Here is a 26,233-nt window from a genome sequence, read left to right on the forward strand (position 1 = left end):
TTCAGTATTTTAAATTCCTGGTTAGAAGTATATATTCATCTTCTTCATCTTTTATTATAATTTAATCTAGTATTTTACCTTGTAATAAAATTTTAGTAAGTCTCTTGTGAGTTTTAAGAAACCAAAAAGTAGCTGATTTGGCTCAGTGGATAGAGCATTGATCTGCCGAATGAAGGGTCCCGAGTTCGATTCCAGTCAAGGGCACATGCCCTGGTTGCAGGCTCTATCCCTAGTCAGGGGTGTGCTGGAGGCAGCCTATCAATGATTCACTCCCATCATTGATGTTTCTATCTCTCTCTTTCTCCTTCTCCCTTCCTCTCTGAAATCAATACAAATATTTTTTTAAAAAGTAACCCAAAAAGTAGTCTAAGAATATGGAATAAAGTTAGTAAGGAAAAGTAGTACTAGAGGCCCGGTGGACAAAAATTTGTGCACTTGGCGGGGAGGGGGGTTCCTCAGCCCAGCCTGTGCCCTCTCGCAGTCTGGGACCCCTCGGGAGATAACGACCTGCTGGCTTAGGCCTGCTCCCGGGTGGCAGAGGGCAGGCCCAAACCCTAGGTGCAGCCCCTGGTCGGGCTCAGAGCAGGGCCGATTGTGGAGTTGGGGCGCTGCCCCCTGTCATACACAGAGCAGGGCAATCGGGAGGTTGTGATTCCACCCTCAGTAACGCTCAGGGTAGGGCCGATTGGGGGGTTGGGGTACCATCCCCTGTCACACTCAAGGCAGGGTCGATGGGGAGGTTGCAGTGCCACCCCCTGTCACTCACAGAGCAGGGCCCATCAGGGGGTTGGGGTGCCACCCTCTATCACCCACAGAGCAGGGCCGATCAGGGGGTTGGGGTGCCGCCACTCTCACACTCAGGGCAGGGCCGATGGGGAGGTTATGGCTCTACCCCATCACACACAGAGAAGGGCCCATGAGGGGTGGGGGGTTGGGGCACCGCACCCTGTCACACACAGAGCAGGGCTGATCAGGGGTTTGGGGCGCCAGACACTGTCACACACAGAGCCGCAGGGCGATCAGGGGGTTTGGGCGCTGCCCCCTGTCACGCTGATCCCGGTGCTGGGAGGCCTCGCGGCTCCACTGATCCCGGTGCTGGGAGGCATATTACCCTTTTACTATATAGGGTAGAGGCCTGGTGCATGAGTGGGGCTGGCTGGTTTGCCCTGAAGGGTGTCCTGGATCAGGGTGGGGGTCCCCACTGGGGTGCCTGGCCAGCCTGGGTGAGGGGTTGATGGCTGTTTGCAGCTGGTCACACACCCTTCAGGGTGGGGGTCCCCACTGGGGTGCCTGGCCAGTCTGGGTGAGGAGCTGAGGGCTGTTTTCAGGCTGGGGGTGACTGAAGCTCCCAACCGCTCCTTTTTTTCTTTTTTTCTTTTTTATTCTGGGCCAGCTTTACCTTTGAGGCTTGGCTCCAGCTCTTAGGCCTCCGCTGCTGAAAGTAGGTTTCTGGCCTTTGCTTACAATGTTGCGATCCTGCTGGCTGAAGCCTGGCAGGTTTCTGGGGTTTTGTTTAGCTTCTATGTTTGTTACATAGTTGCTTGCAGCTCAGAGGCCTTCAGAGGCAGGCGGGGAACGTTGGAGTGCTCCGTCACTGAAGCAAGCATGCCTCATGTGAGTTTCAAGCTGCCTGGCTGCCGGCCACCATCTTGGCAGGCAGTTAATTTGCATATTGCCCTGATTAGCCAATGGGAAGGGTAGCGGTCGTACGTCAATTACCATGTTTCTCTTTTATTAGATAAGATACTAATCAAATTGAAACCTTACTGTTGATGCTCTTTTCTGCCTCATCAAGGTTGTTGTTGTGTGTGTTTTTTAACGCTAGGGTAATAATGAATAGCAAGGCATAAGCAGCCTACATGGAAGCAATTCAGCAGCCATGGTAAACTTTGAAACAGAGTTGCTGTCAGCTTTCCTCAGCTAGCAGAACTGACAACATGAGGGTCTTGTTCCAAAATCTATTTTTTTCTGATTATACCAAATATTTTCAGTTTCCAGGGTATATTATTCAATTAAAATCGTATTTCACAAAATTCCTTAGGACAGTGTCTAGTACATAATAGGTATTTAATAATTATTTGCTGAATGAATGAATGTCATAATGTGTGGGGGAGGTATTATATTCTGCCTTAGAAACTGTGTTAGACAAACTGTACATAAATGATAAATTAACTTGATGTTAGAGAACAATCCAGAATTGAAGCAATCTTTTATCTCAATTTAGTTCCCTCCTGTTTTCCATATGTCAGTTATATCTGAAACAGGTGTCATAAATAAATGGTCCTTTTGAAGGAGAGTTATATCCGAGAAAAAGACTGTCTTGTATTTGTTCAGGCTACTTTTTGTTCAGCAAAGATGAACAAAATATTGTTTTAATCTTAAATTCCACCAATAGTGAGCGGTGGTCCCATCTCTAAAGGTTATTAATCTCACGAATTTGTTTTACCTTGAACTTGTCACTGAATATAAAAGGAATATATGTTTATTTATGAACATTTAGAAAATACAGAAAAAGTATAAAGAAGATAATTAACAAATCTCCATAAAGCCATTAGCAAAGAAAACAATATTACTTTTTAATACTTTAGAGTAAAAGTTTATTTAGAAAGTGAATTTTGTTCTTTCCTCACTTTAATAAATATCTTTTAGATATTCAATCTGCATTTTGTAGGTGGTTGTTAGATTTTTAAAGTTAACTATTTCTCTTTAATCTGCTTTTTTTTGGTAGAAAATGGCTTGATTTGGTTAATTTATAGGTCAATTGTGTTTATTTTATTGTGTCTTTAACAGGTAGAGAAAGTGCAAGCACTGGTATTAAATGGAAAGCCAGAAAAACTCTAACTCATATATGGGAAAGTCAGCTGTGGAGAGAGAAACAGTTTGGCTTAAGAGAGCACCTACGTTACGGATTTCTTTATCCTGAAAGTATTCCACGGAAATTTAATTTCGAACACAAAAATTTTCTTATTCAGCAGTATAATTGTCAGCCTGCAAAATACATAGCACCAGAAGAAAGGCCCCCAAAACTTAGTGATTTTAAGAGTGCCCAAAGTCTTGGACATTTTAAAGTAACCATCCTTGGTAAGTCAACTGTTTTTCCCTTTGGATATATTCATTTAACATATTTTCAATATAGATGATAGTATTTTGCTTCAAAAAAAATTAAGTGCCCTCACAAAAAAAATTAAGCTCAAAGAGTGCTCTTGTTTGGTTCAAACCAAAGGAGTAGAGCACTACTTCTAGAATACATTAAGCTCTAACTGTGGGCTCTTAAACATTGCAAGTCTTTGGAAAGTATTTGGGGGAAAAAGATTGGGAACCTAGGGAACTTTCCTCATCCCAGACTGACTACTTCTAAAACGGATTCTGTTCTCTGTTAGGCACCACTTTCTTACCCATATTCTCTGTCTCTTACTCAGAGCATCTGAACCATCGAAAGGTAAAATGTAGGTTAAAGAGAAAAGGGTAGTAATCAATAGATGCTCCTATAAACAGGAGTCTGTTTAGCCCTGAAGAAAATAAAATTCTCAAGTAACACAGGTTGAACAGAAAGAAACTACTGAATAAACATCCCCTGTCTGATAAGGGAAATAAGGTAATTTCCTCAGGTTGTTGAAAATAGAGAAGTAGCTACAGAACTTATAAAATTGTAAAGGAACCAATATATTTTTGTATATTTATTTTTAAGTTTGTTTTTAATGAGTGAAAATGTACACAAAAACATTTCTATTATAAAATTTTAGCCAACATGAGCTAATCTCAGTCAAGGAAAACATTTTATTTCTGTTTGTGTTTTAAAGAAAGATCTTGTTACCTTAAAATGAAAGAATAAGGAAAAATCATTGGCAAATGAATTTAATGCCTGAAAGAAACTGCAGTTCATAGATTTTTATATCTGGACTACTGGAATGAATTACCTTGACCTTTATCAAGATTCCTTTTTTCTCCTTTACTCTCTCCCATTCCCACTTCCCCTACCTTCTTACACATAAATATGTACATACATGTGTATAATCTATGAAAAGTGTGAATTTCTATTCACTCTGTTAGGGAGTCTTACATATAAATTTCTGATTCTTTTTTTCACTAGACTGCATTACTTCGTCTTTTGGGGTCAAGTTTATCCATCTTAGTTTTATATCTAGGAAACAAATATTACAGCAACAATTTCCCTTATATCACAAAAAAGTAACCATGGAAATAATGAGTTCATCTGGAAACACATAATTTGAATATTTTTCTTCTTATTAACAAGGTACTGGTTCATTAAACATCTCCGCTGTCTTACTAGTAATTGTAAACCTTTGAGGCTTTTGCTATGCACCACATAAAAGCAAGAATCAAATGTGAAGAAGGCAAATTTATCATTCTGCCAACCACTTTTAATTCATATTATAACTATACTGTTTTATATCTTGCCTGTTTTCAATGAGTTAAAGTGGTTAACAGGGAAAAAATAAGCCATGTATGGATGAAACAAAACAGAATATTTAAAAGAAAAGAAAAAATAGGTGTTTCTAGGTACTTGGAAATAACCAAAATTCTATAATTTGATATCAATTTTATGTCTGCTTTCTGGCAAGAAGGGAAAAAAGGGATTTTTTCCTGGTGAGATATTTTGCTAGAGTTAAAAGAAATTTGGATATCTTCTAGTCCTACTTTCTGGCTAGGTTGAAGTCAGGCCATAAAAATTATGTTTCCTTAGTTTTCTATTACAGAGAAAACAAACATATGTAGAAACCCTATTTATTTCTCTAACAAAACTCTGAATTCTAGTTTTAACCAAAGAACTCACAAATCCTATATAATAAAAGGATAGTATGCTAATTGACCCTGAAGGCAGAACAAATGGGAAGGACAGGTGGCTATGACATGCACTGACCACCAGGGGGCAGATGCTCAATGCAGGAGCTGTCCCCTGGTGGTCAGTGTGCTCCCACAGGGGATCTCTACTCAGTCACAAGCCGGGCTGACAGGCTGATGGCTGCAAGCGCAGCAACAGTGGCGGGAGCCTCTCCGGCTTCCTTGGCGGCACTAAGGATGTCCGACTGCGGCTCCCAGGCTGCCAGAGGGATGTCTGTCTGCCAGCTGAGGCCTGATCCCCCAGGGAGGGGGCCTAAACTGGCAGGTGGACATCCCCTGGGGGTCCTGGACTGCGAGAGGATGCAGGCCAGGCTGAGGGACCCCCCCCAAGTGCACGAATTTTTGTGCACCAGCCTCTATTATTATTAATAGTATAGAATCTAAATCACTTTCATTTACAGTTTAGGAATTAACTGAAAGGAGTATCAATGACATGCTGATAATAAAACTATCTTCCTGAAAATATCAGGATTTCCAATCTCAGATATTTCTCAATTTCAAAGCATATTTTCTTTCACATTTGCAAGTTGGACTGCATTTTATGGTCAATGGAAGCATTGAATGCAGTGTTTACTTTTTATTTAAAATACGTATTAGCCCCAGGTGTTTTGGCTCAGTGGACAGAGCATCAGCCTGTGGACTGAAGGGTCCCAGGTTCGATTCTGGTCAAGGGCCCATGCCCTGGTTGCAGGCTCGATCCCCAGTAGGGAGTGTGCAGAAGGCAGCCAATCAATGATTTCCTCTCATCATTGATGTTTCTATCTCTCTCTCCCTCTCCCTTCCTCTCTGAAATCAATAAAAATATATTTAAGAAAATAAATAAGTAAAATAAAATACTTATTAAATTGATGAGAGTTATATCTGAGAGTTAAATTTAATCTTAGCATCAAGGAAATAAGACACCCGAATGTGCACATTTACAAGGGTTTTGCAGCATTGCTAAGTTTCATGAGGTAGCTATACTTGTTGTAATACTGAGTTGGAATCCTCAGTAAATTCTAGATATCATGGCTATTTTAGTTTATGAAAACCAAATTTTAGTAATTCCCTACAAATCTTTAGCCCTTAGTCGTATGTTACCTTAAAGCTATGGAATTTTGTGTCATTTGCCCATAAAAAGCAAATAATGGATTTGAATTTCTAGATTAGTTCACAACTCAACAGGAAGGACTTTGTTTACACATCATTGGATCATGCTAAATAGTTAAGAATCTCTGTAAGGATGAATAGGAGAGATATTAAGGTCATAGAATCTATAGGACCCTGTGACACATATCATGGAAGAATGAAAGGGAGGAGTTACGGATAGCTCCCAGGTTTCTGGTTTGGGTAACTAGATAGAATTCATATAGTTTTGTTCTGTGTGTTTACCCTTGCTTCAGCCACAATGGGCTCCTTACTCTGGCCTATACTTTTGGCTACTCCATTCCCTGCCTGAAATACCCTCCTGTTTACTTAAAAGCTATTCATCCTTTAGTACCCAGCTCAGACCCTTGCCTCTAGGGAGTCTTTTGTCCACCCTAACTGACATTGACCCATGTAAAAAGATGACAGTAGTAGGTCAGGATTCAGTTTGGTTGGTCCCCTATAGCCTCTTTTCTACTGCAGCCTCTTATAGCCCTAAGAGTAAGTTATTGACACATATATTTGAGGACAGATTGGACCTAGTTATTATGGTGCATACCATACCATACCATACCATACCATACCAGTATATCCTTAAGTCCAAATGGCAATGAGAGAACCAATAGTTTTCTCATGAATGATGAAGAAAGCACTATACAAGTTTTCATTTATGTGACGAGGCTGTTCTCTGCGTATTAAGATTTTAACCTTCAACCTTTCATCAGTAGAGAAAATTTTTTGAAATTTTTTTTCCAGCAGTGGTGAAAGACTGCACTGAACTGTCTCCTCTTTCAACCAATAACATGTATTCATAAATGTTTGCACAGCTAAGAGTTTAGGCCACAGTTTTCAAACTGTCTTTTTTTTATCCTCACCTGAGGATAGAGTGGAAAGGAGGGAGGGAGAGAGGGAGGGAGGGAGAGAGGAAGGGAGGGAGAAGGAAATGAAGGGAGGGAGGGAGGAGAGAGGAGGGACGGAGGGAAGGGAGAGAGAGAGAGAGAGAGAGAGAGAGAGAGAGAGAGAGAGAGAGAGAGAGAGAGAAATAGAGATCATCAATGTGAGAGACACATCGCACATCAATTGGCTGCCTCCCACACATGCCCAGACCCGGGCTGGGAAATGAACCTGCAACCCAAGCACATGCCCTTGACTGGGAATCAAACCCTCAACCCTTCAGTGTGTGGACCAATGCCCCAACCACTGAGCACACCAGCCAGGGCTCAAACTGTCTTTTATAGGTGTGAAGCTATTTGGCATATATTAGGATCAAATCAGCAACTTGGCCTCATTAGCACCATATACTAACCCACTAACCTTTAATAAAGTGTAATTTTTCTTTAAAGGTCTGAACCACGAGAGAGCAATTGATGTTGCATTTCTACCCCTGTACTGTCCAGAAGATATCCGAACACCTCAAATAGACACATTATTATCCTGTATGAATTACAGCTGTGTGTATCCACAGGAAGTAACTGATTCTGGGAGGATGCCACGTCCAAGAGCCCTTGCAGGTATGACCGTCTCAGTGCTCTTTTCATTCAGAAAATAAAATTAGTATTGTAAATGGTCATGTTTTGTGGAATGGTGCACCTGAAACCTGTCTAGTGTTGTTAGCCAGTGTCACCCCAATATGTTCAATAAAAAGGAAAAAAAATATTGTAAACAGTCCTAACCTTAAGATGTTTTTACATAAAGCAGAGGTGGGGACCGTCTGGTCTGCCAGGTGTATCATTAGGTCTGGCCCTGCCAAGGAAACCACAGGTGGGACAAGAAATTCAATAAATCTAGGAGCTTTTTTCATAGCAACATAATTTTTAAGTTAATCATTTTGTTTGGCCCATAAATGATGTTATAAATATCCAAGTAGTCCTTGGAAGAAAAAAAGGTTTAAGGTTCCCCACCCCTGCTATAAATATTTTAGCCTTAACATTTAATACAGTTTGAAGAATTATTTTATAAATGTACCCCAAGACTTATAAGTGAAAATATATATTTTATTTTTTTAATATATTTTATTGATTTTTTACAGAGAGAAAGGGAGAGGGATAGAGAGTTAGAAACATCGATGAGAGAGAAACATCGATCAGCTGCCTCCTGCACACTCCCTACTGGGGATATGCCCGCAACCAAGGTACATGCCCTTGACCGGAATCGAACCTGGGACCCTTGAGTCTGTAGGCCAATGCTCTATCCACTGAGCCAAACCGGCTAGGGTGAAAATATATATTTTAAACAAAATAGAATGGATTAATGGTTTTTATTCCAGGCAAGCATTAACTGTGTTCTCTTATAGCCTGGCTGGTGTTGCTCAGTGGTTGAGAGTCCACCTATAAACCAAGAGGTCCCTGGTTTGATTCCTGGTCAGGGCACATGCCTAGGTTTCAGGCTCGATCCCCAGTAGGGGGTGTGCAGGAACACCTGGTCGATTTTTTCATCTCTCCATCCCTCTTCCTCTCTCTCTAAAAAATTTTTTTTTAACTCAAGGGTTTTCTCTTATAATGCAACTAGAGGCCTGGTGCACTAAATTTGTGCACTGAGGGAGGGGATGTCCCTCAGCCCAGCCTGCACTCTCTCCAATCTGGGACCCCTCGGGGATGTCCAACTGCCGGTTTAGGCCCGATCCCTGTGGAATCGGGCCTAAACCGGCAGTCAGACATCCCTCTCACAATCCGGGACTGCTGGCTCCCAACTGCTCACCTGCCTGCCTGCCTGATTGCCCCTAACCACTTATGCCTGCCAGCCTGATTACCCCCTAACCACTCCCCTGCCAGCCTGATCGCCTAACTGCTCCCCTGACGGCCCAGTCGCCCCTAACTGCCCTCCCCTGCTGGCCCGGTCACCCCCAACTTCCCTTCCCTGCCGGCCCAGTCACCCCCAACTTCCCTCCCCTGCAGGCCAGGTCGCCCCTAACTGCTCTCTCCTGCCAGCCTAGTCCCCCCCAACTGCCCTCCCTCCCCTGCCTGCCCAGTCGCCCCTATCTGCCCTCCCCTGCTGGCCTGGTTGCCCCTAACTGCCCTCCCCTCCTGACTGGCCTGATTTCCCACAACTGCCCTCCCCTGCCAGCCATGTTGTGGCTGTGGGCACTGCCACCGTTGAGGGTGGGGCAGTCAATTTGCATATTTCCTCCTTATTGACTGTGTGCGCCACCATCTTTGCATTGGTGTGAGGGTTAGTTAGCATATTCCCTCTTTATTAGATAGGATTCTGAATGTAAGTATTGGACCTAAGTGGTATGTACATGGGAGCAGTGCAAATTTCTAATCTTCTCTCCTTTTAACTCAGATGAGACAATATATCCCAGTGATGGCGAACCTGTTGACCTCGGCGTGTCAGCATTTTGAAAAACCCTAACTTAACTCTGGTGCCGTGTCACATATAGAAATTTTTTGGTATTTGCAACCATAGTAAAACAAAGATTTATATTTTTGATATTTATTTTATATATTTAAATGCCATTTAACAAAGAAAAATCAACCAAAAAAATGAGTTCGCGTGTCACCTCTGACACACGTGTCATAGGTTCGCCATCACTGATTTATTCTTTCACCTTATAATTGCCTGAAATTTTAATACCTCCATAGCATAGCATAGTACAATTGTTTTCTCTTATAAACGTTTAGTTATTCAAGTGCTATGCAATAAACTCCTTGAGGAGTGCTAGGAGTATATGTAATCCCAGTAGTGAAACTCTTCAACCAACTGTTTAGGCTACTACATAATGCCAAACTTATTTCTATATACCAAAATTATTTATATATACCTATAAAATTATGTGTCCATGATTACCTTATTCACTTTTTTTTTGTTATTTCTATTTCCTAAGCATGTGGTAAAGTTTTTAGAAGGTTTCATTGAGCTTATAAGGATATTACATTTAAGTTATATTTTAAGAAAGCCTTTATTATCTATGGTCTTTCTATGCTGATGAAACTCTTGAGTGTATGTTGTTTTTAAACAAGTCTTAAGAGCTGTGCCTGATGAATAAGTAGCTTTTGGTATTAACGCTTACTGTAAACTGAACATGAATAGCTAATTTTATGTGACGAGGGGTTTTTATTTTCCCACAGTCTATTTTAGAAATGATTATTAGTCGACCTGCAGTATTACTTCTTACATTGCAGCTCCTTAAACTTCCAAAAATTCCAGATTCCTTAGTTAGTGCCCTAATAGGCACTTTAAATATTCGTACACTTATTTTCTTACTTCATACAATATCCATTTCTGTCACTTTTTTTCCTGCTATATGTATATGTTATTATTGAAGAATATCAAGGCAAAATTCTCAGCTACCTACTAGTTTCTAGTGCCAATATTCTTCCAACAGTCACTAACATCGTCACATGAAAATATCTGGTTAATATTTGGGAGATGAAGGGCAAAAATCACTAGAAAAGAAAAGTGATAGGGTAATCAAAAGTGAGGTGATTTATTTTCTTTTTCATCACATAAGATTATTAATAATGTGCCCTGGCCAGGTGACTCAGTTGGTTGGAACATCATCCCACACACTGAAAGGTTTTGGGTTCAATTCCTGGTCAGAGCATATACCTAGGTTGCAGGTTTGATCCCCATTTGGGGTGCATGCGAGAGGCAACCAATTGATGTTTCGCTCTCCCTTCCTTCCTCTCTCAAATCAATAAAAACATATCCTCAGGTGAGGATTAATATAAAATCCTATTGACAGTGTGTCACTTTAGCTTTGTGCCATGCACTGTGCCTGAACATTTTTATAAGTTATGACTAACTCTAATAATAAGAACCTTGCAATGTGAATATTATTTTCCTATATTTAAAGATGATTACACTGAAAATCAGATTTACTAGCATGGGTAACAGCTGGGACTTGAACTCAGATCTGTCTGATTTAAAACTTTTTCATTCCTCCAATTTTTCCAAAGTGAAAGGTCAACCTGACAGGTAAAAATAAGTACAGAATAATGTAATGCAGTGCCTTATAGTATAGCATTGGTGTCATCTCTTTAAACATTTTTTATGAACTAGTTTCTTTTTATTGCCTTGAAAATATGTAGATTTGCATTGCTCCAGTATAAAAAATAAAAAATAAATATAACTAAATATGGCTTTGAAGTACCAGCCCATATCTTGACATTACTGGCAGCATCTGTTTGATGTATTCACTGTTATCTGTGGAAGTTATAACAGCATACTTTTGATGAATGTGTGTGATGAATTAGAGTGAAGAGGAAGAAGATGAAGCACAGGGTTAATATTATAAGAAAAAATATCAGTTTATGTGATATTAAATAAAAGTAAATATTTAATTATTTTACAATACTTACCATCTGCTTTTTATTTTTAGGTGATATTATAAAAGCAGTAACTAAACTGGATAGAGTGCATGTCATCTGTATCTTGGATATCTGTAATTTGGGTAACAACAATGTAGAAGTCTGTTTACATAAAATTTATAGACCAGATAATGCTCCTTAAAATTAGCAAATGGAATTATTACAGATTGTTAAATAAGGCAATGCATTAATTATAGTCTATCATTTTGTTGGTAATTTTGATAACTGTTTTTCTGCAAGAATATTACATAAGCTCCCAAGTTATTAAGTAGTTTAATGTTAGTCTTGTATTTGGAGTTAACAGACTTCATTTTAAGTTCATTACTGAACCAGTCATTAGAAAAATTTTTGTGTATCAAGAAAATTTACCTTACTTCGATATGACTATTATCTTGACTTTTAATAATTTATGTTCACTGTCTTATTTGTGAAGTGTAAATTTGTTCTAAAGCCTCAGCATAGGGCATCTTGACTTCAGAAGAGTAACTACATAGACATTTGACATCCTGCAACTTTTATTCACCTATAATGGCAAGTTTTGAGTTGCTAATTTGAAGATTAAATGCTTCTAAAATGGTCAATCTGCATTTCTTACAACTAAGGTAGTTTCTGTCATTTTCAAAAGCGCACAACAATTGTTATGGTCTCCTTGCCCCATTCTTTAGTTTAGTCAGCTGTGCAATGTGAATGAATTAAATTGTCTTAAGGTTTTCCACTCCCTATTGTGACTTCATATCATCTGAATTTCTAAATGTTTTCACCAGTCTGTTATTTTAAAACCAGAGGCTACTGTGTATCTAAATTTTTGCTGTATTCAGTTGTAATTTGGGTACATGTAATGTGAGCTTAAATAGTGAAATTTTTATCTCATATTAACATTTTAGGTGCTCATATTCAAACTATGAAAACGGTAACTAAGGAAATTGATTTTATTCTGGTTGTCTATTATACTTCATTTTAAATGTAAGTGGCCTTCCACATTTACAAGGCCCTATGGTTGACATCTATGTGTATCTATGACCAACACATGAGTTAAAAATTACTCTGTATCAAGATGAATTTGATTATAGTTAAGCTATTAATTTTTGGGGTTTCCTTCTAGCCTTATTGGTCTGTAACTTCATATGCTATACATTTAAAATGTATTTGGCAGCGTATGAACCTAAAGACAGATGCTGCAGTTTGTCCATAAATGTGTTTGGTCTTTTGTTTTTATAATTGTGTTTAAATGTTAATTAGAATTGTGAATCCTCCTCATGGTAAAATTCTGAGTGTGTTATTAAAGAATTTAAAAAGCAATAACTTTTTTGGTCACCTGTCTTATTTTGAATGGATTTAATTTCTTTCTTTCATATATATTTTTGGCCATGAGAGACTTATATGTACTTACTGAATAAGCCAAAATGATTCTTACATATGGGTTGAAGATTGTTATTTTATCAAACAAAAGCTGGGTTTTTGTTTTTAGTTATCATAAACTTTATAAGGCAAATCAATTTTAGTGCCACATAAATGTTGGGGAAGGGGAAAATAATACTTCAGAAGTTATTGACTAAAACCTCAGGCTAAGATTTCAAAACCACACATTTTAACAGGTATAATTTCTGTTGTCATATTGAATGAGATATATGAACTTTTTTAAATTTAGAATTTTTAAAGGCAAATTCCCTGGCAGTTTATGTTATGTTCTATTGATATTTCTATCCAAATTTGGAGTTAAACGTATGTGTAATTATTTCTGGATGTTGCAAAATTAGATCACTACTGTGGCAGTTTCCTAAGAAGAATAGCAAACTACCCACAGAAGAACTTATCTTCAAGTGTCAATGTGTTCATTAATTCCAAAGTCAACACAAATATACTACTGTGACATCACATTCATATTAACAAGGCAATGAGTAAATTATGAAATATTTCATAGTCTACCAGGGACCACAGTCTCTTACTGAGGTTTCTAATTTTATATGGCACATGAGATATGCACATTGAAATCCTTTGGTAAGCTATTGAAAGAAGAACATTAGCGCATGTTCTCTCTGCCATTCTTATGTCTTTGTTGGAAATATATTGCATTCATTTAAAAAAAAAAAAGAGATTTTAAGAAATTTGAAACCCTTATTTGGCGATACTAATAACATTTGATGTTTTTAGCTAGAAACCATGTGGTAATATGGACTATAGATTATAACCAATTATATTATTATTAAGTTATTTACATGGTTTATAATTGAGCTGGTTGCTATTTCACTAGTTACCTTTTCAGTTACATTTTCTTTCTTTATTTCTCTTTTAAGCATTGCTACCCAAGAATTTGCAGGTAAATTAATGGGAGGTAAAATATGTATTAGTCCTGCTTATTTCAGTATGAAACTGTTTTCAGTAAAGTAATTGTAGGAAAAAAGATTTAAAATTAATAAATAAAAGAAGATTTGGGGACTATATTATGATTCCACTTATTTGAGATTACATTTGAGTAAAGTCATCTCTATATATAAAAGGATAATATGTAAAGTGTCCCCTTGGGAGTTAGACTGGGAGACCAGGCGTTCTATCACTTGCTATGACATGCGCTGACCACCAAGGGGGCAGCATGGAATGAAGGAAGGCACTGGCTGGTGGCCGGCAGCCGAGGAAGGGAGGCCCAGCTGGCAGCCAGAAGGCCCCAATCAGCTCTGATCTCTGGCCAGGCCTAGGGACCCTACCCGTGCATGAATTTAATGCACCAGGCCTCTAGTATCCTACCTAATAATAGACAAACATGGTAATTGACTGTACCTTCACTACACCTCCCATTGGATAATCAGCATGATATGCAAATTAACCGCCAACAAAGATGGTGGCTAATTTGCATACTGCAGGCAGGGCGGGACAGCGCAGCCGCCAGTGTGAGCTGCCATCCCGGGCTGCAGGCTGTCCCCAGAAGCCGGTGATCGGGGGGAGATGGGTGTCCCCTGCCCAGGCCTGACACCTCTGGTGGAGGCGTCAGGCCTGGGCAAGGGGCCAATCCAGCAATCGGAGGGTGATGGGGGTTGATGCCTCTGGCTGAAGTGTCAGGCCTGGGCAAGGGCAGAGCCGATGATCGGGGGGAGATGGGGGTCCCCTGCCCAGTCCTGAAGCCTGGACCAGAGACATCAAGCCTGGGCAGGGGGCAGAGCCAGCAATCAGAGGGGTCTGGGGGTCCCCTTCCCAGGCCTGATGCCTCTGGCCAAGGCGTCAGGCCAGGGCAAGGGGTCAATCTGGCGATTGGAGGGTGATGGGGGTCGACACCTCTGGCCGAGGCATCAGACCTGGGCCAGGGCAGAGCTGGTGATCCGGGGGAGATGGGGGTCCTCTGCCCAGGCCTGAAGCCTGGGCCAGAGGCATCAGGCCTGGGACGCGGGGTGTGGGAGGGGCGCGCAAGCCGGCGATTGGTGTGAACTACAGAGGAAACACCTTTTCTGACCGCTCATTGGTTAAGCTCCCTGCATGCCACTGGTAATATTCTTAGTAACTTGGGTAATAAGAATCCAAATAGGTGATCTAGGTTTTTCACCACACTCCTGGCAAAAAAAACGAAGGTCGGCTGCTGGAGGTCTAAGAAATGTCATATCCTACCCTAGCTGGTTTGGCTCAGTGGATAATGCCTTGGCCTGCTGATGGCAGGGTCTGAGTTTAATTCTGAGCAAGGGCATGTACCTAGTTTGCAGGCTCCTCCCTGGCCAGGGCCCAGGTCAGGGCTCATGCAGGAGGCAACCAATCAAAGTGTTCCTCTCACTTTGCTGTTTCTCTCTGTCTTTCCCGTTCTCTTCCACATTCTTTAAAAATCAATGGAAACATATCCTCAGGTGAGGATAAAAAAAATAAAGGAATTATTATTATATGAAAGACACATCTTGAAAATGCCTAAAGAAAGTTGTCATTGTTTCATGGTGAAGGGACTGGAGTCCATGTTGATGAAAAACCTTGCTGACTGCGGTGACTGGCAGTGGCTGTAGAAGCAGGGTGATGGGGCTGGTGCCTTCCCCTGATCAGCCTGGTCACCTCCCACAAAGGGAGGCCAGACTGCGGCTTAGGCCCTATCCCCAAGGGGAGCAGGGAGTGGGCCTAAGCCATCACTAGGCCATCCCCTGAGGGCTCCCAGTATGTGAGAGGGGGCAGGCTGGGCTGAGGGACCACCCCCCCCCAGTGCACGAATTTCGTGCACCAGGCCCCTAGTCTATATAGTAAAAGCCTAAGCAACCATTAAGGCGCAACAACCAGAATAATCAGTCGCTATGATGTGCACTGACCACCAGGGGGCAGATGCTTAACACAGGAGCTGCCCCCTGGTGGTCAGTGTGCTCCCACAGGGGGAGCGCTGCTCAGCCAGAAGCCGGGCTCACGTCTAGTGAGTACAGTGCCAGTGGCAGGAGCCTTTCCAACCTCCGTGGCAGCGCTAAGGAGTAGTGAGCCAAGCAGTAAGGAGCAGCGAGCAGGCGGGCAGTAAGGAGTGAGGGCTCCTGGACTGTGAGAGGGATGTCTGCCTGCCGGTTTAGGCCCACTCCCCTCAGGCAGACATCCCCTGAGGGGTCCCGGACTATGAGAGGGCACAGGCTCGCTGAGGGACCCCTGCTCCAGTGCACGGATTCTGTGCACCAGGCCTTTAGTTGTATTATATTTGTGCTAAGTCTCCAAAATAGGAACATTAAATATAAACATCTTTCTTGGTCCAGGTCATACCACTCACTATATTATTCCTAATCTATACATTGTTATGTTGATACCATTTCTAGCCCTATGTTTTTGCTTTCTTTTATATTTAAGAAATAAAAAGTTAGATTGTGGGGATTTTAAAGCTAGTCACAGATCTATCCCTAAATCCCTGTGGAACTTTAAGAAAAGCCACTTGAATTGCTGGGCCTTAACTTACTTATTTGTAAAATTTGCAAAATAACAGTCCCATCCAGTTTCTATATAGCAGTGGTTCTCATACTTGGCTTTATATAGGTATTACCTGGAGAATTTTTAAAATTACTGAGATTAGCATTATTCACAGTGGCCAAGACATGGAAACATCCAAAGTGTCTCTTGATAGGTGATTGGCTCAAGAAGATATATATACACAATGTACATATACACAATGGAATAGTACTCAGCCCATAAGTAAAGATGAAATACTGTTACTTGCAAAAACATGGATGAATCTTGAGAATAACATGCTAACCAAAATCAATCAGAAGGGAAAAGTCAAGAACTATATTATTTCAGTTTTACATGTGACACGTAAAACTGAAAGCAACAAATGAATAAACAAAAACCCATAGACTTAGACAACATTATGGTAGTTGCCAGAGGGAAGGGAGGTGGAGTGATAATAAAGGGTACAGGGGATGAAATATATAGTGATGGAAGAAAATTTGACTTGGAGTGGTGAACACACAATGCAATATACAGATGATGTATTATAGAATTCTGCATTTGAAACCTATATAATCTTATTAACCAATGTCACTCCAATAAATTTAGTGTTTAAAAATTACTTTGCCTAGATGTCACCACCAAGTTTCTGTTTGGAGTGTAGCCTGGGCGTCGAGACTGTTAACAGCTCCCCAGGTGATTCTAATGTGCAGACAAGTTTGAAAATCAATGGTATATAGTACTATTTCAAGCACTTATTAGTTTTATTAAAGCTTAAGCTTTACCCAATACTTTGAACTTACCTCCTATACAGTTTAATCTACTCAAGGTGCAGTGTCATCATGAATTGTGCTGATAGGAAGGAGAAATTAAAAATTGATGTTTTGTAAACAAATTTTATTTTCATAGAGTTCTAACATGTCAGATCTAGAAGAGACTTGATAGATACATTCTATCATAGAGGTTTTCTTGTCTTTCTTTGAAAAAATGCTATAATCTGAGCCATGCCTATATACTGGGTTGAAATCCCCTTTTCTTTACTTCTTTTCCTAACAGTGCATTTCCTCATATTATTCACAGTGAATAACCTGCATGTGAGTGGTCTGCACTCCTATTTACCCCCATCTCAGGAATTCTATAGACTTATGGGGAGCTATTTTATTGTCTGTACTTCCTCTTTCCTTTACAGATGCTTTCATTCAAATATTACGCATAGTTTTTTTTTATTGGAAAATATAGATTTTTTTCAGTTCTTATAGATCTAAACAGCCACATGACTTAGACATTGATTTTGTTCACAGGAATATATGGGGGGAAATCCTCTTACTATAATTCTTGATTTTAAGAATTCTGTTTTATATATTCTGAGCCAAATGTTTATGAAAATATTTGTTTTAAAAAGTGGTGACTAGCCCTGGCTCAGTTGGTTGGGCATCCTTCCATGTACCAAAATGTTGCCAGTTCAATTCCCAGTCAGGGCACATGCCTGGGTTGTGGGCTCAATCCCCAATAGGGGTTGTGCAGGAAGCAGCTGATTGATGTTTCACCCTCACATCAATGTTTCTCTCTTGCCCTCTCCTCCCTTCCTCTCTCACTCAAGATAAAAGAAAAATAATCTTTTTTTAATCATGACTTACGTGCAGGAAAATCTAGTTTTCCTTTGTCCACCCTACTCTCTTTTTTAAAAAATACAATATGGTTTTATTTATTTCTGAGAGGAAGAGAGAGGGAGATAGAGAGAAAGATGGAAACATCAATGATGAAAGGGAATCATTGATCGGCTGCCTCCTGCACACCCACACTGGGGATCGAGCTTGCAACCTGGGCATACGCCCTGACTGGGAATCGAACCATGGCCTCCTAGTTCATAGGTCAATGCTCAACCATTGAGTCACACTGACCAGGCACACTCCCCTTTTTTGCTTTTGCAGGCCTTGCCCCCTATCAAGTAATTAGCTTTGACTACATGGCTAGTGTTATTCATGTAGGTTTCAGTTAAGCTAAAATCTGAATGCCTTGGGACCAAAACCAGTCTAAAAGATCACCAGACTGAAACATTATTTTTATTTAATTGGATATAAGTACACAAATGAACTATGCAGAATATCATTTTCAGTCCAAATAAAGCCCTAATCAGAACCCAAAATACTATATACCTGAGATTCTTCAGTGAGAGCAATCACAGCTTTTGAATAGCTTAAATAATGACATGTCAGAGGTAACATGTGAACTCATTATTTTGGTTGATTTTTCTTTGTTAAATGGCATTTAAATATATAAAATAAATATCAAAAATATAAGTCTTTGTTTCACTATGGTTGCAAATATCAAAAAAATTCTATATGTGACACGGCACCAGAGTTAAATTAGAGTTTTTCAAAATGCTGACACACAGAGCTCAAAATGTTCGCCATCACTGCACTATACAGATGATGTGTTATAGAAATGTACATTTGTAACCTATATAATTTTATTAACCAATGTCACCCCAATAAATTTAATTTTTAAAAATTCAAAAAAAAGAAAGGTCATTTGTGGGAAACTGTTTATTGCCTTCACTATCTGATAAGCGTAGACAGAGAACCCCCCGAATGCTGGGTGCCTTTGAAGCCCTAGCAAAGGTTGGAGCTAGGCATCACCTTTGTTTGTCCAGACAGAGGTAGCTGAAACAACTCCCCCATTTATTATTAGTAAATCCTTGCTGATGGGCTAGTCTGCCTGTTGCCAGGGGTCACCTGCCTAAGGGCTATGCTGTGAGTGTGTCCCAGGATCAATAAAAGCTTGGTGAGGCCTGAGCACGGGAGGAAGTCCTTCCCCTTGAGGTGGACTTGCCCGCCTGGTCCCCCAATATTTCCAATTATCTCTTGTCTTTTCATTTTCATTTGTGTGCGGCTCTGCTTCCAGTTTCTGAACTCTGACCCACGCAGGACGTGGGAAAGAAACACTCAACAGTCATTCTAGAATGAATTGGCATGGGAGGCTTCATGAAAGATGTGGGACTCAAGCTGTAATATGTCACTCTTCTCAAATCAGAGGAAAGCCTACAGAACCCGTCTACTTTTCTGACTTCATCTCCTACCACTGTCCCCTCACCCCTCCTCTGACTTTTTCATGTCCTTAAAAATATCAAGTATTTTCCTGTCTCATAAAATCTGTTTTTACTGTTCCCTGTGATTCAAGCGTCCTTTCCTATAATATCTATATACTCACTTCCTATAGGTCTCTGTTCTGTTCAATTTCTTAATATCTAGCGCCCTTCCCTAATCATGCTCTATATAAAAATATTAATTCATGCCTCATCCACTTCCTTTCCCCTAATGTGTTTTGGTCTTCATAGCAAGACTGTACCTGGTCCAGAGTAGATACTCAAGAAATATGTGTACAATGAGTGAATTCATTAAATATGAATAATGGCAGATTCTCCCATGCCAAGCAATGAGAAAAAGCTTGACTAAAGGAGCATGAGTACTGTTATCCCCATCTCCTTAGAATAGTGCCCACCTCATAGTAGGGACTTCATCAATCTATTTATATAATAGGCGAATATGCAAAGTGTCCCCACTGGAGTTCAACCAGGAGACCGGGAATTCTATCATTCACTATGATGTGCGCTGATCACCAGGGGGCAGCGCAGAAAGAAGAAAGACCCTGGCCGGCAGCTACCAGCCAAGGAAGGGGGGCCCTGGCTGGAAGCCGGAAGGCCACGATCGGCCATGATCACCAGCCAGGCGTAGGGACCCTACCCGTGCACAAATTTCGTGCACTGGGCATATAGTAGTAAATAAATAATGACGAAATAGAAGCAAAGGGAGACCAATATAATTAAAAGAAGCCTATAACCATCTTCGAAATGAATTCTTAAGGCAATTACTACATTCTTTGTATACTAATACATCTGGGTACATATAACATGTTTTATTTTCAATTCTGGCTATTACCAGCTTTCTCACTTTACATTCATTCCATGTATGGTAGGTCCTCGGGTTTGGTCAGAGATCCATTCCTATGGCGCAGCATAACGCGATTTTTGCCGTAAGTCAGAACCCACCTACATAAGCACCTGCGTCACTCACATGAAGCACATACACAGCAGTAATTAAGTGAAACAGTAAAAAAAAAAAAAAAAAATTAAAGGAGAGATAACAATTCCTGACCTTTACTTGTGGTAAATAAATAATAAAAAACATAAAGCACATATGTACATACGTCAAAATGACGGAACTTTATTTTTTTATAAATAAATGGGAGATGGCAATGTAACCACAAAACGACGTATGTTGAGTCCAACGTAACCCGAGGACTGTCTATATATTCTTTGTAGTTTAGAGATAGTTTCTGAAATTCTATATCCTAGCTGTACGTTAAGCCAGGTATTGTTTAAAACATAAATACATTTTTAAATTTATGTTTATTGTTGAAAGTATTACAGATGTCCCCATTTTCCTCCTTTTTACGCCCGTCACCCCGTCTCACCTCCTCCCCCCACAAGCTTTCACTGCAGTATTATCTGTGTCCATGGCGTATAAATTATTTGGTTAATCTCTTCCTGCCCCTCCTCCCCACTTGGCGGCTCTTTAATTTTCTGTCTTCATTTGCACTTAATCACTAATTCGTCCGCCCTGCACTCTACAATTATACTAATGATAACAGCAATCGTAACTAACATTTATGGACGTTTTGTGTTAGAAACTGTCCTGAAGGGTGTGGATATATTATCCGGTTTCAATCATAGTACAGGAAACCCATGTTATCACATTTATGTATATTAACCAACTCTAATTTACTTTCTGTTCCTAGTCCAAGGCCAAAGCCCCGAAAACACTGAGAAATGATTACTTGCACCCCGCTTCCAGTCACCTTCTCTTTTACATCGCGTCTGGGCTCCATCCTTTCTTGAAAAGTCACTGAGTGCTCCTCCCCCTCCTTCTTGTTAAACTTTGGCAACCATGGCAACCAGTGCTTTTCCTGGTGGTCCGCAGGTAACGCGGCCACCAGGGGTCAGAGGTCCCGCGACGTAACCACGCACGCGAAGCCTAGTGACCTGACCTCTAAGTAGAGAGCGCGCCTGCCAAGGGGCGGGGCCAAAGAGCCGACGTGTGCGCGCGCAGATTGTGACCGCGCGGGAGCTTTCGCCAGTCTGAGGGGGCGGAGTCGTGCCGTTCACTCGCTCGCTGGCTGGCGCGTCTTCTTTCTTCGCCTCTCAGTTTTGGACAGAGCAAATTAGGTTTTAGGAATGGCGAGTGCACCCGATTTCCTCACCATGCCAGGTGAGCAAGACCAGCCTCAGGCAGGCTCCTCGCATGCTGGGGCGGACCCGCAGCGTTCTGAGGTAAATTGTCCGTGGGCCCCGGGAGGAGCGAGACCTGAAGCCGGTGCCCTCGTGCCGAGGTCCTGGATCCAAACGGTTCTTGAGCAAGTAACAGGCTCACCTCTCCGGTGGATCACTCCCTCGGAGGTGGCTCCTGTCGCTGTGCTGGCCGTCCAGCGGTACCTGTCAGAAGAAGAGCCGGGAGACGTGATGCGCAGCCAATCCCGTTACCGCTATGACGTTACCGTTGCAGACGGGGTGTATCAGGAGAAGTGCTTTCTCCACCCCAGACTAAACTTTCTGGTGTCTAAGAATATCCTGAGAGCTGGCATCACAGTGAGCATTTTCAGAGTCTCGTGTCTGTACAACGAGAAAAGGTTAGGCCAGGGCATCCTCTGCATTGATGAGGTCGACTGTGGAGAGACCTTGGACCCCATTTCTTTAGCGACTCCCTTCAGAAATGGTGCGCACCGGGAGATACCCGAGAGGCCCCTACGGGGCGGGAAGAGCCATTACCTGGCCCTGTGGAATAACGAGGACCCGTACGGAGATATCTGGTTAACGAACAAGCAACCTGAGGAATACAATTTGGACCGTAAGTAATGGGAGGGAACCACGGGACGGGGTGTAAACATAGTTGTGGGGTGCTTATGTTAATGGGAGAGGAAGCGGGAAGGTCGGTACTGTTTATCGGGAGTGCTAGACCGCTTTTCCTCAGCGACGGACAGACGCTCGCTTAATGAAATTTGCACAGCCCTTGTCTTGCTTTGATTGTGTCAGTGGCTGTTCAGAAAGCGTCTGAGTAATCTTAATTTTTAAAAATTACATCTTAAACTAATCTGTCAAACCTAGTGGTGTTGCACTCAGTAGTCCTAAGTGTTCATTGTGCGTTTGACCAGTGGAATTGATCTTAACGCCATTACCGTTCCAGTTGTGGAAATAGCACTATGGTGATCAGAGTGTCTATTGATTTGAATTAGAAATAAAAAGTTGTAAATATTTGTGGTTTTAACCTTCATTCAAAAAAGAATGTTCTATGATTTTTCCTTAATAATTTACATGAATGAAATGCCATTTTATGTCTTTGAGTATAGCAGTTATGTAAACAATAGCTTTTCGAACTTGTGATTTTGTGGGAAGACTTGGAATTCTCATGTTTATGTTTCTTATGACCACGGGTAATGCTGATCTGAGAAGTTCAATTCTTCTGGGTCAGAAATAGGAAGTTAACTTGAAAATGTCAACTGGTCATCAGCAACTGCTCTAAAATATGTTTTATCTTAAAACAATGAAGTAAAGGGAATGATTATATTATGGGCATGTACATGTATGGAATGGGGAAGAAATAAAAATGGAAAAAAATACACGCAAAAGTGTTAGAGGGAGAAAGATGATAATTTCTACATTACTGCTTTTCAGGTGTTTGGGATTTTGTTTTACTTTTTGTGTTGTTTTTTTTTTACATTGGGCTCATAATACTAGACCATAGATAATCTTACTATGATGTGTAACAGCAACAAACTTGAAAGTAAAAAGATAACTGCTTCAAAAATGTGCAGTTCAAGTGATATCCAGTTGTAAGGGGGGGGGGGGATATTACAGAAATGGGTAGCCAATGATTATTTAAATAACTTAAGTTTTAAAGGCAAGATAGTAGTTTCAGAGATGAACTAATGGAAAGATTTTTTATCTCAGTGGTGCATTACTACTATAAGGGTTGATCATTTTTATTTTTAGAATTTAATCTATAAATGAAAAATGGTACTCTAGAAGAATTTAGGCAATAATAATTTGTAAAAATTGGATTTCACTTTTCTGATTATGAAAGTAATATACGTTCATTATTGAAACCGTATTTTTATTACAAAAGGCAATGTCCATGTGCTAAAAATCCAAAGGTTTAAAAAAGTACATTGTATTAAAAATTTAAGACCCACGTACAGTAAAATTTTGATGACAAAATCTAGAAGTAGGTATATTGGTGTTCTTTCAGGATTGCTGTATGTTTGCAGTTTTTAATAAAATGTTGGGGTGGAATGAAAGGCCCCTTTTACCTCCTTCTATGCCTTCAGCTTTCTGCTCAAAACTCCAAACTGTCCGCCATTTGGTTTGTAACTTTGAAAAAAATAATTATTTGGTGTCACATGATTTGCAATTTCCACTTATCTTAAACATTTTTAATGACATCTTCATACACTCTTCCGTGTTATGGATGTATGATGATTTATATACTCACTAGAGCCCCCATGCATGAAATTCGTGCAAGGGGCTCAGCCCTCGCAGCCCCGGTTGCCTTGGCTGGCCCTTGCAACCCCAGCTGGACGTCTGGAAGGTCATTCGGCTGTTCTATATAATACGTTGATTTATGATATATACACATAATCTATGACATATATAGGATTCCCATGTAATGAGTAATTTGTAATTTTAGGAAGTTGGTGTGCGTTTTTTTCAATTTTAGATCCAAGGCGGAACATCATTAAGATATACGCATATGTGCTCACTATGTTTAGTTATTTCTGTTGGATGGATGGATTCCTAAAGTGAAATTGCTTGTTTAAATATTTGGCCCTAGCTTGTTTGGCTTAGTGGATAGAGCGTCGGCTGTGGACTGAAGGGTTCAGGGTTCAATTCAGGTCAAGGGTACATGCCCTGGTTGTGGGCTCAATCCCCAGTAAGGGGTGTGCAAGAGGCAGCCAATCAATGATTCTCTCTCATCATCGATGTTTCTATCTCTCTCCCTCTCCTTTCCTCTCTGAAATCAATAAAAATATATTTAAAAAATAAATAAACATGTCTCTTGATAATTATAAAATATCAGCCTAAGAACTTTTCAAAGATACTTTTTTTTTTTACATTCTCTTTTTACAACCATTTTGCTATGGTTGCTTTCTTTTTGTTCACTTATATATCTGATATTTTAACCACTAAAATATAATTTTGAAATTACCACGAGATATTAAGTAGGATTTTTTCTTTTTTGTATTCTAGATACCAGAATAATTTCTCTTGCTCACCTTGAAAGGATCTGGACTAAGAGAACGTATTATCCTGCTTTGCTTGTGAGAATCATGCATAAATCAAGACTGAGATACTATGGAAAACCCAATAAAAAGATGATTGAGCCATACCAGGTATAAATAAGATAAGAGAGTACATGTTAATTTAACAGTTATAGATTATAACTTACAGACCTGACTCCATATTAGAATAATGTATGCTTAAATAACATTTTAACTTAAATTTAATAATTTTTAAAATGTACATAGATGTGTATTTGAAGGTATTTTTCTAATGTAATTTCTTATAAAAATAAATTTTTTTTGTGTTGACAACCTTGAATTCCTTGATCCAGCCGGTCTCCTTCACACCTTTTATTATTATTATTATTATTATTATTATTATTATTATTATTAGTTAAGGTATTACAAATGTGTCCTCATCTCCTTCACACCTTTTTATATATCTTCAACCTTTTCCTCTCTACTGTGCTTTCTATACCAGAATATAAATATACTTTAGTCTCCCATTTTAAAAAAGGAAAATAATTATCCTTTGACCTCAGATTCCTCTATTCCCTCTCTCCTCTTCAGGCAAGATCCTTGAAGAAGTAATCTACACTAGATGTTTTCACTTACTTGCCTCTCATTTACTTCTCAACACAATTAGTTTGGCATTTTTCTTAAACTGGTCACTCACTAGAGACCTAATTGTCAAATCCGTCTGACACGTTTCTGCTATCTTGACTGTCTGTGCCATATAATGCTGGTGAGAATACTTTCTTGATTTCTGTCCTTTTTTACTTAATATTTTACTTTATTTTCACTGTTATCAAGAATCACTTTGGGTGTTTCATTCAACTTTGAAAATAAAAGTTGTGTATTTTTTTAGAGAATTTGGAAAATGTAGAAATCTATATGAGTAAGACTGATAAATAATATCACCCCAAATCATACCAGAATCACTGTTTGCATTATAATGTGTTTTATTCATTTTGTATGTGTATATCATATATCCACACACACATATATTCTATATGTGCACATATCTATGATATCATGTGTATAATATATTTCATATTTATTTGTATATGTATGCATGCATGTCTTATACTTCATATGACTATGTCATTTCGTATTAAATTAACTTACAAACTGGCAATTATATAGCACATAAAATTTTATATTAGTCAACATTCTCTTAAGTATTTTCTAATATCACTAAAATTTCTTCATTATGACTTTTCATAGTTCTAGATTCTTTCATATATCATAAATTATTTAGTCATTCCCCTACAGTTTTACTTCCTCAGTCTTAAAATTTTAACATCCTGTAGATAAAAGTAACAAATATGTGTGTGCTTTTACTCATCTTTTCAGACCTTTTTGGAAGTTGCTGACAATTCAGGAACTGTGTCAGTGATCATGTGGAATGCCCTGTGTCCTGAGTGGTATAAATGTTTGCAGGTTGGCTTAGTTCTTCTGCTTCAAGATTATTCAGTTAAAAAGAGTTTTCCATTCAGGCTGCAGCGTCTCCCTGTGGATCCACAGATCAAACACATTTCTACTATGGGTTAAGTATTCAGTGCATTTTGTTTCTTTTATGACTATATATTTTTTATAAATCTGCGAAGTACCATATCAGCCAAAGACTCTTAAAAATTACTAAAGCTGTTAGAACCTGACAAACCTTTAAATTCCTGTATCGATAAAATTTCCAGTCAGTCACTTAATGAGTATATTTATTTATTACT

The 26,233-nt window shown here is 39.8% G+C and overlaps 2 protein-coding genes across 2 annotated transcripts in view; both read left to right on the forward strand.

The window, feature by feature from the left end:
* The window catches only part of LOC308536247 (RPA-related protein RADX-like), a 56,285-nt gene extending 44,771 nt beyond the window's left edge, over positions 1-11,514 (forward strand). Inside the window, exons 12-14 of the mRNA XM_081115346.1 lie at positions 2,791-3,081; positions 7,332-7,499; positions 11,309-11,514. Of these exons, the coding sequence (XP_080971472.1) occupies positions 2,791-3,081; positions 7,332-7,499; positions 11,309-11,439 (590 nt within the window). The 3' untranslated portion in view covers positions 11,440-11,514. The remainder of the gene's footprint in view (positions 1-2,790; positions 3,082-7,331; positions 7,500-11,308) is intronic.
* Positions 11,515-21,332: 9,818 nt separating this feature from the next.
* LOC308536248 (RPA-related protein RADX-like) overlaps positions 21,333-26,233 on the forward strand; it is a 56,283-nt gene continuing 51,382 nt past the window's right edge. The window contains exons 1-3 of the mRNA XM_081115347.1: positions 21,333-22,075; positions 24,472-24,614; positions 25,860-26,052. Of these exons, the coding sequence (XP_080971473.1) occupies positions 21,406-22,075; positions 24,472-24,614; positions 25,860-26,052 (1,006 nt within the window). The 5' untranslated portion in view covers positions 21,333-21,405. The remainder of the gene's footprint in view (positions 22,076-24,471; positions 24,615-25,859; positions 26,053-26,233) is intronic.

The sequence above is a fragment of the Myotis nattereri genome, assembly GCF_964212035.1.
Source record: "Myotis nattereri genome assembly, chromosome: X".
Classification (NCBI taxonomy): Eukaryota; Metazoa; Chordata; class Mammalia; order Chiroptera; family Vespertilionidae; genus Myotis; species Myotis nattereri.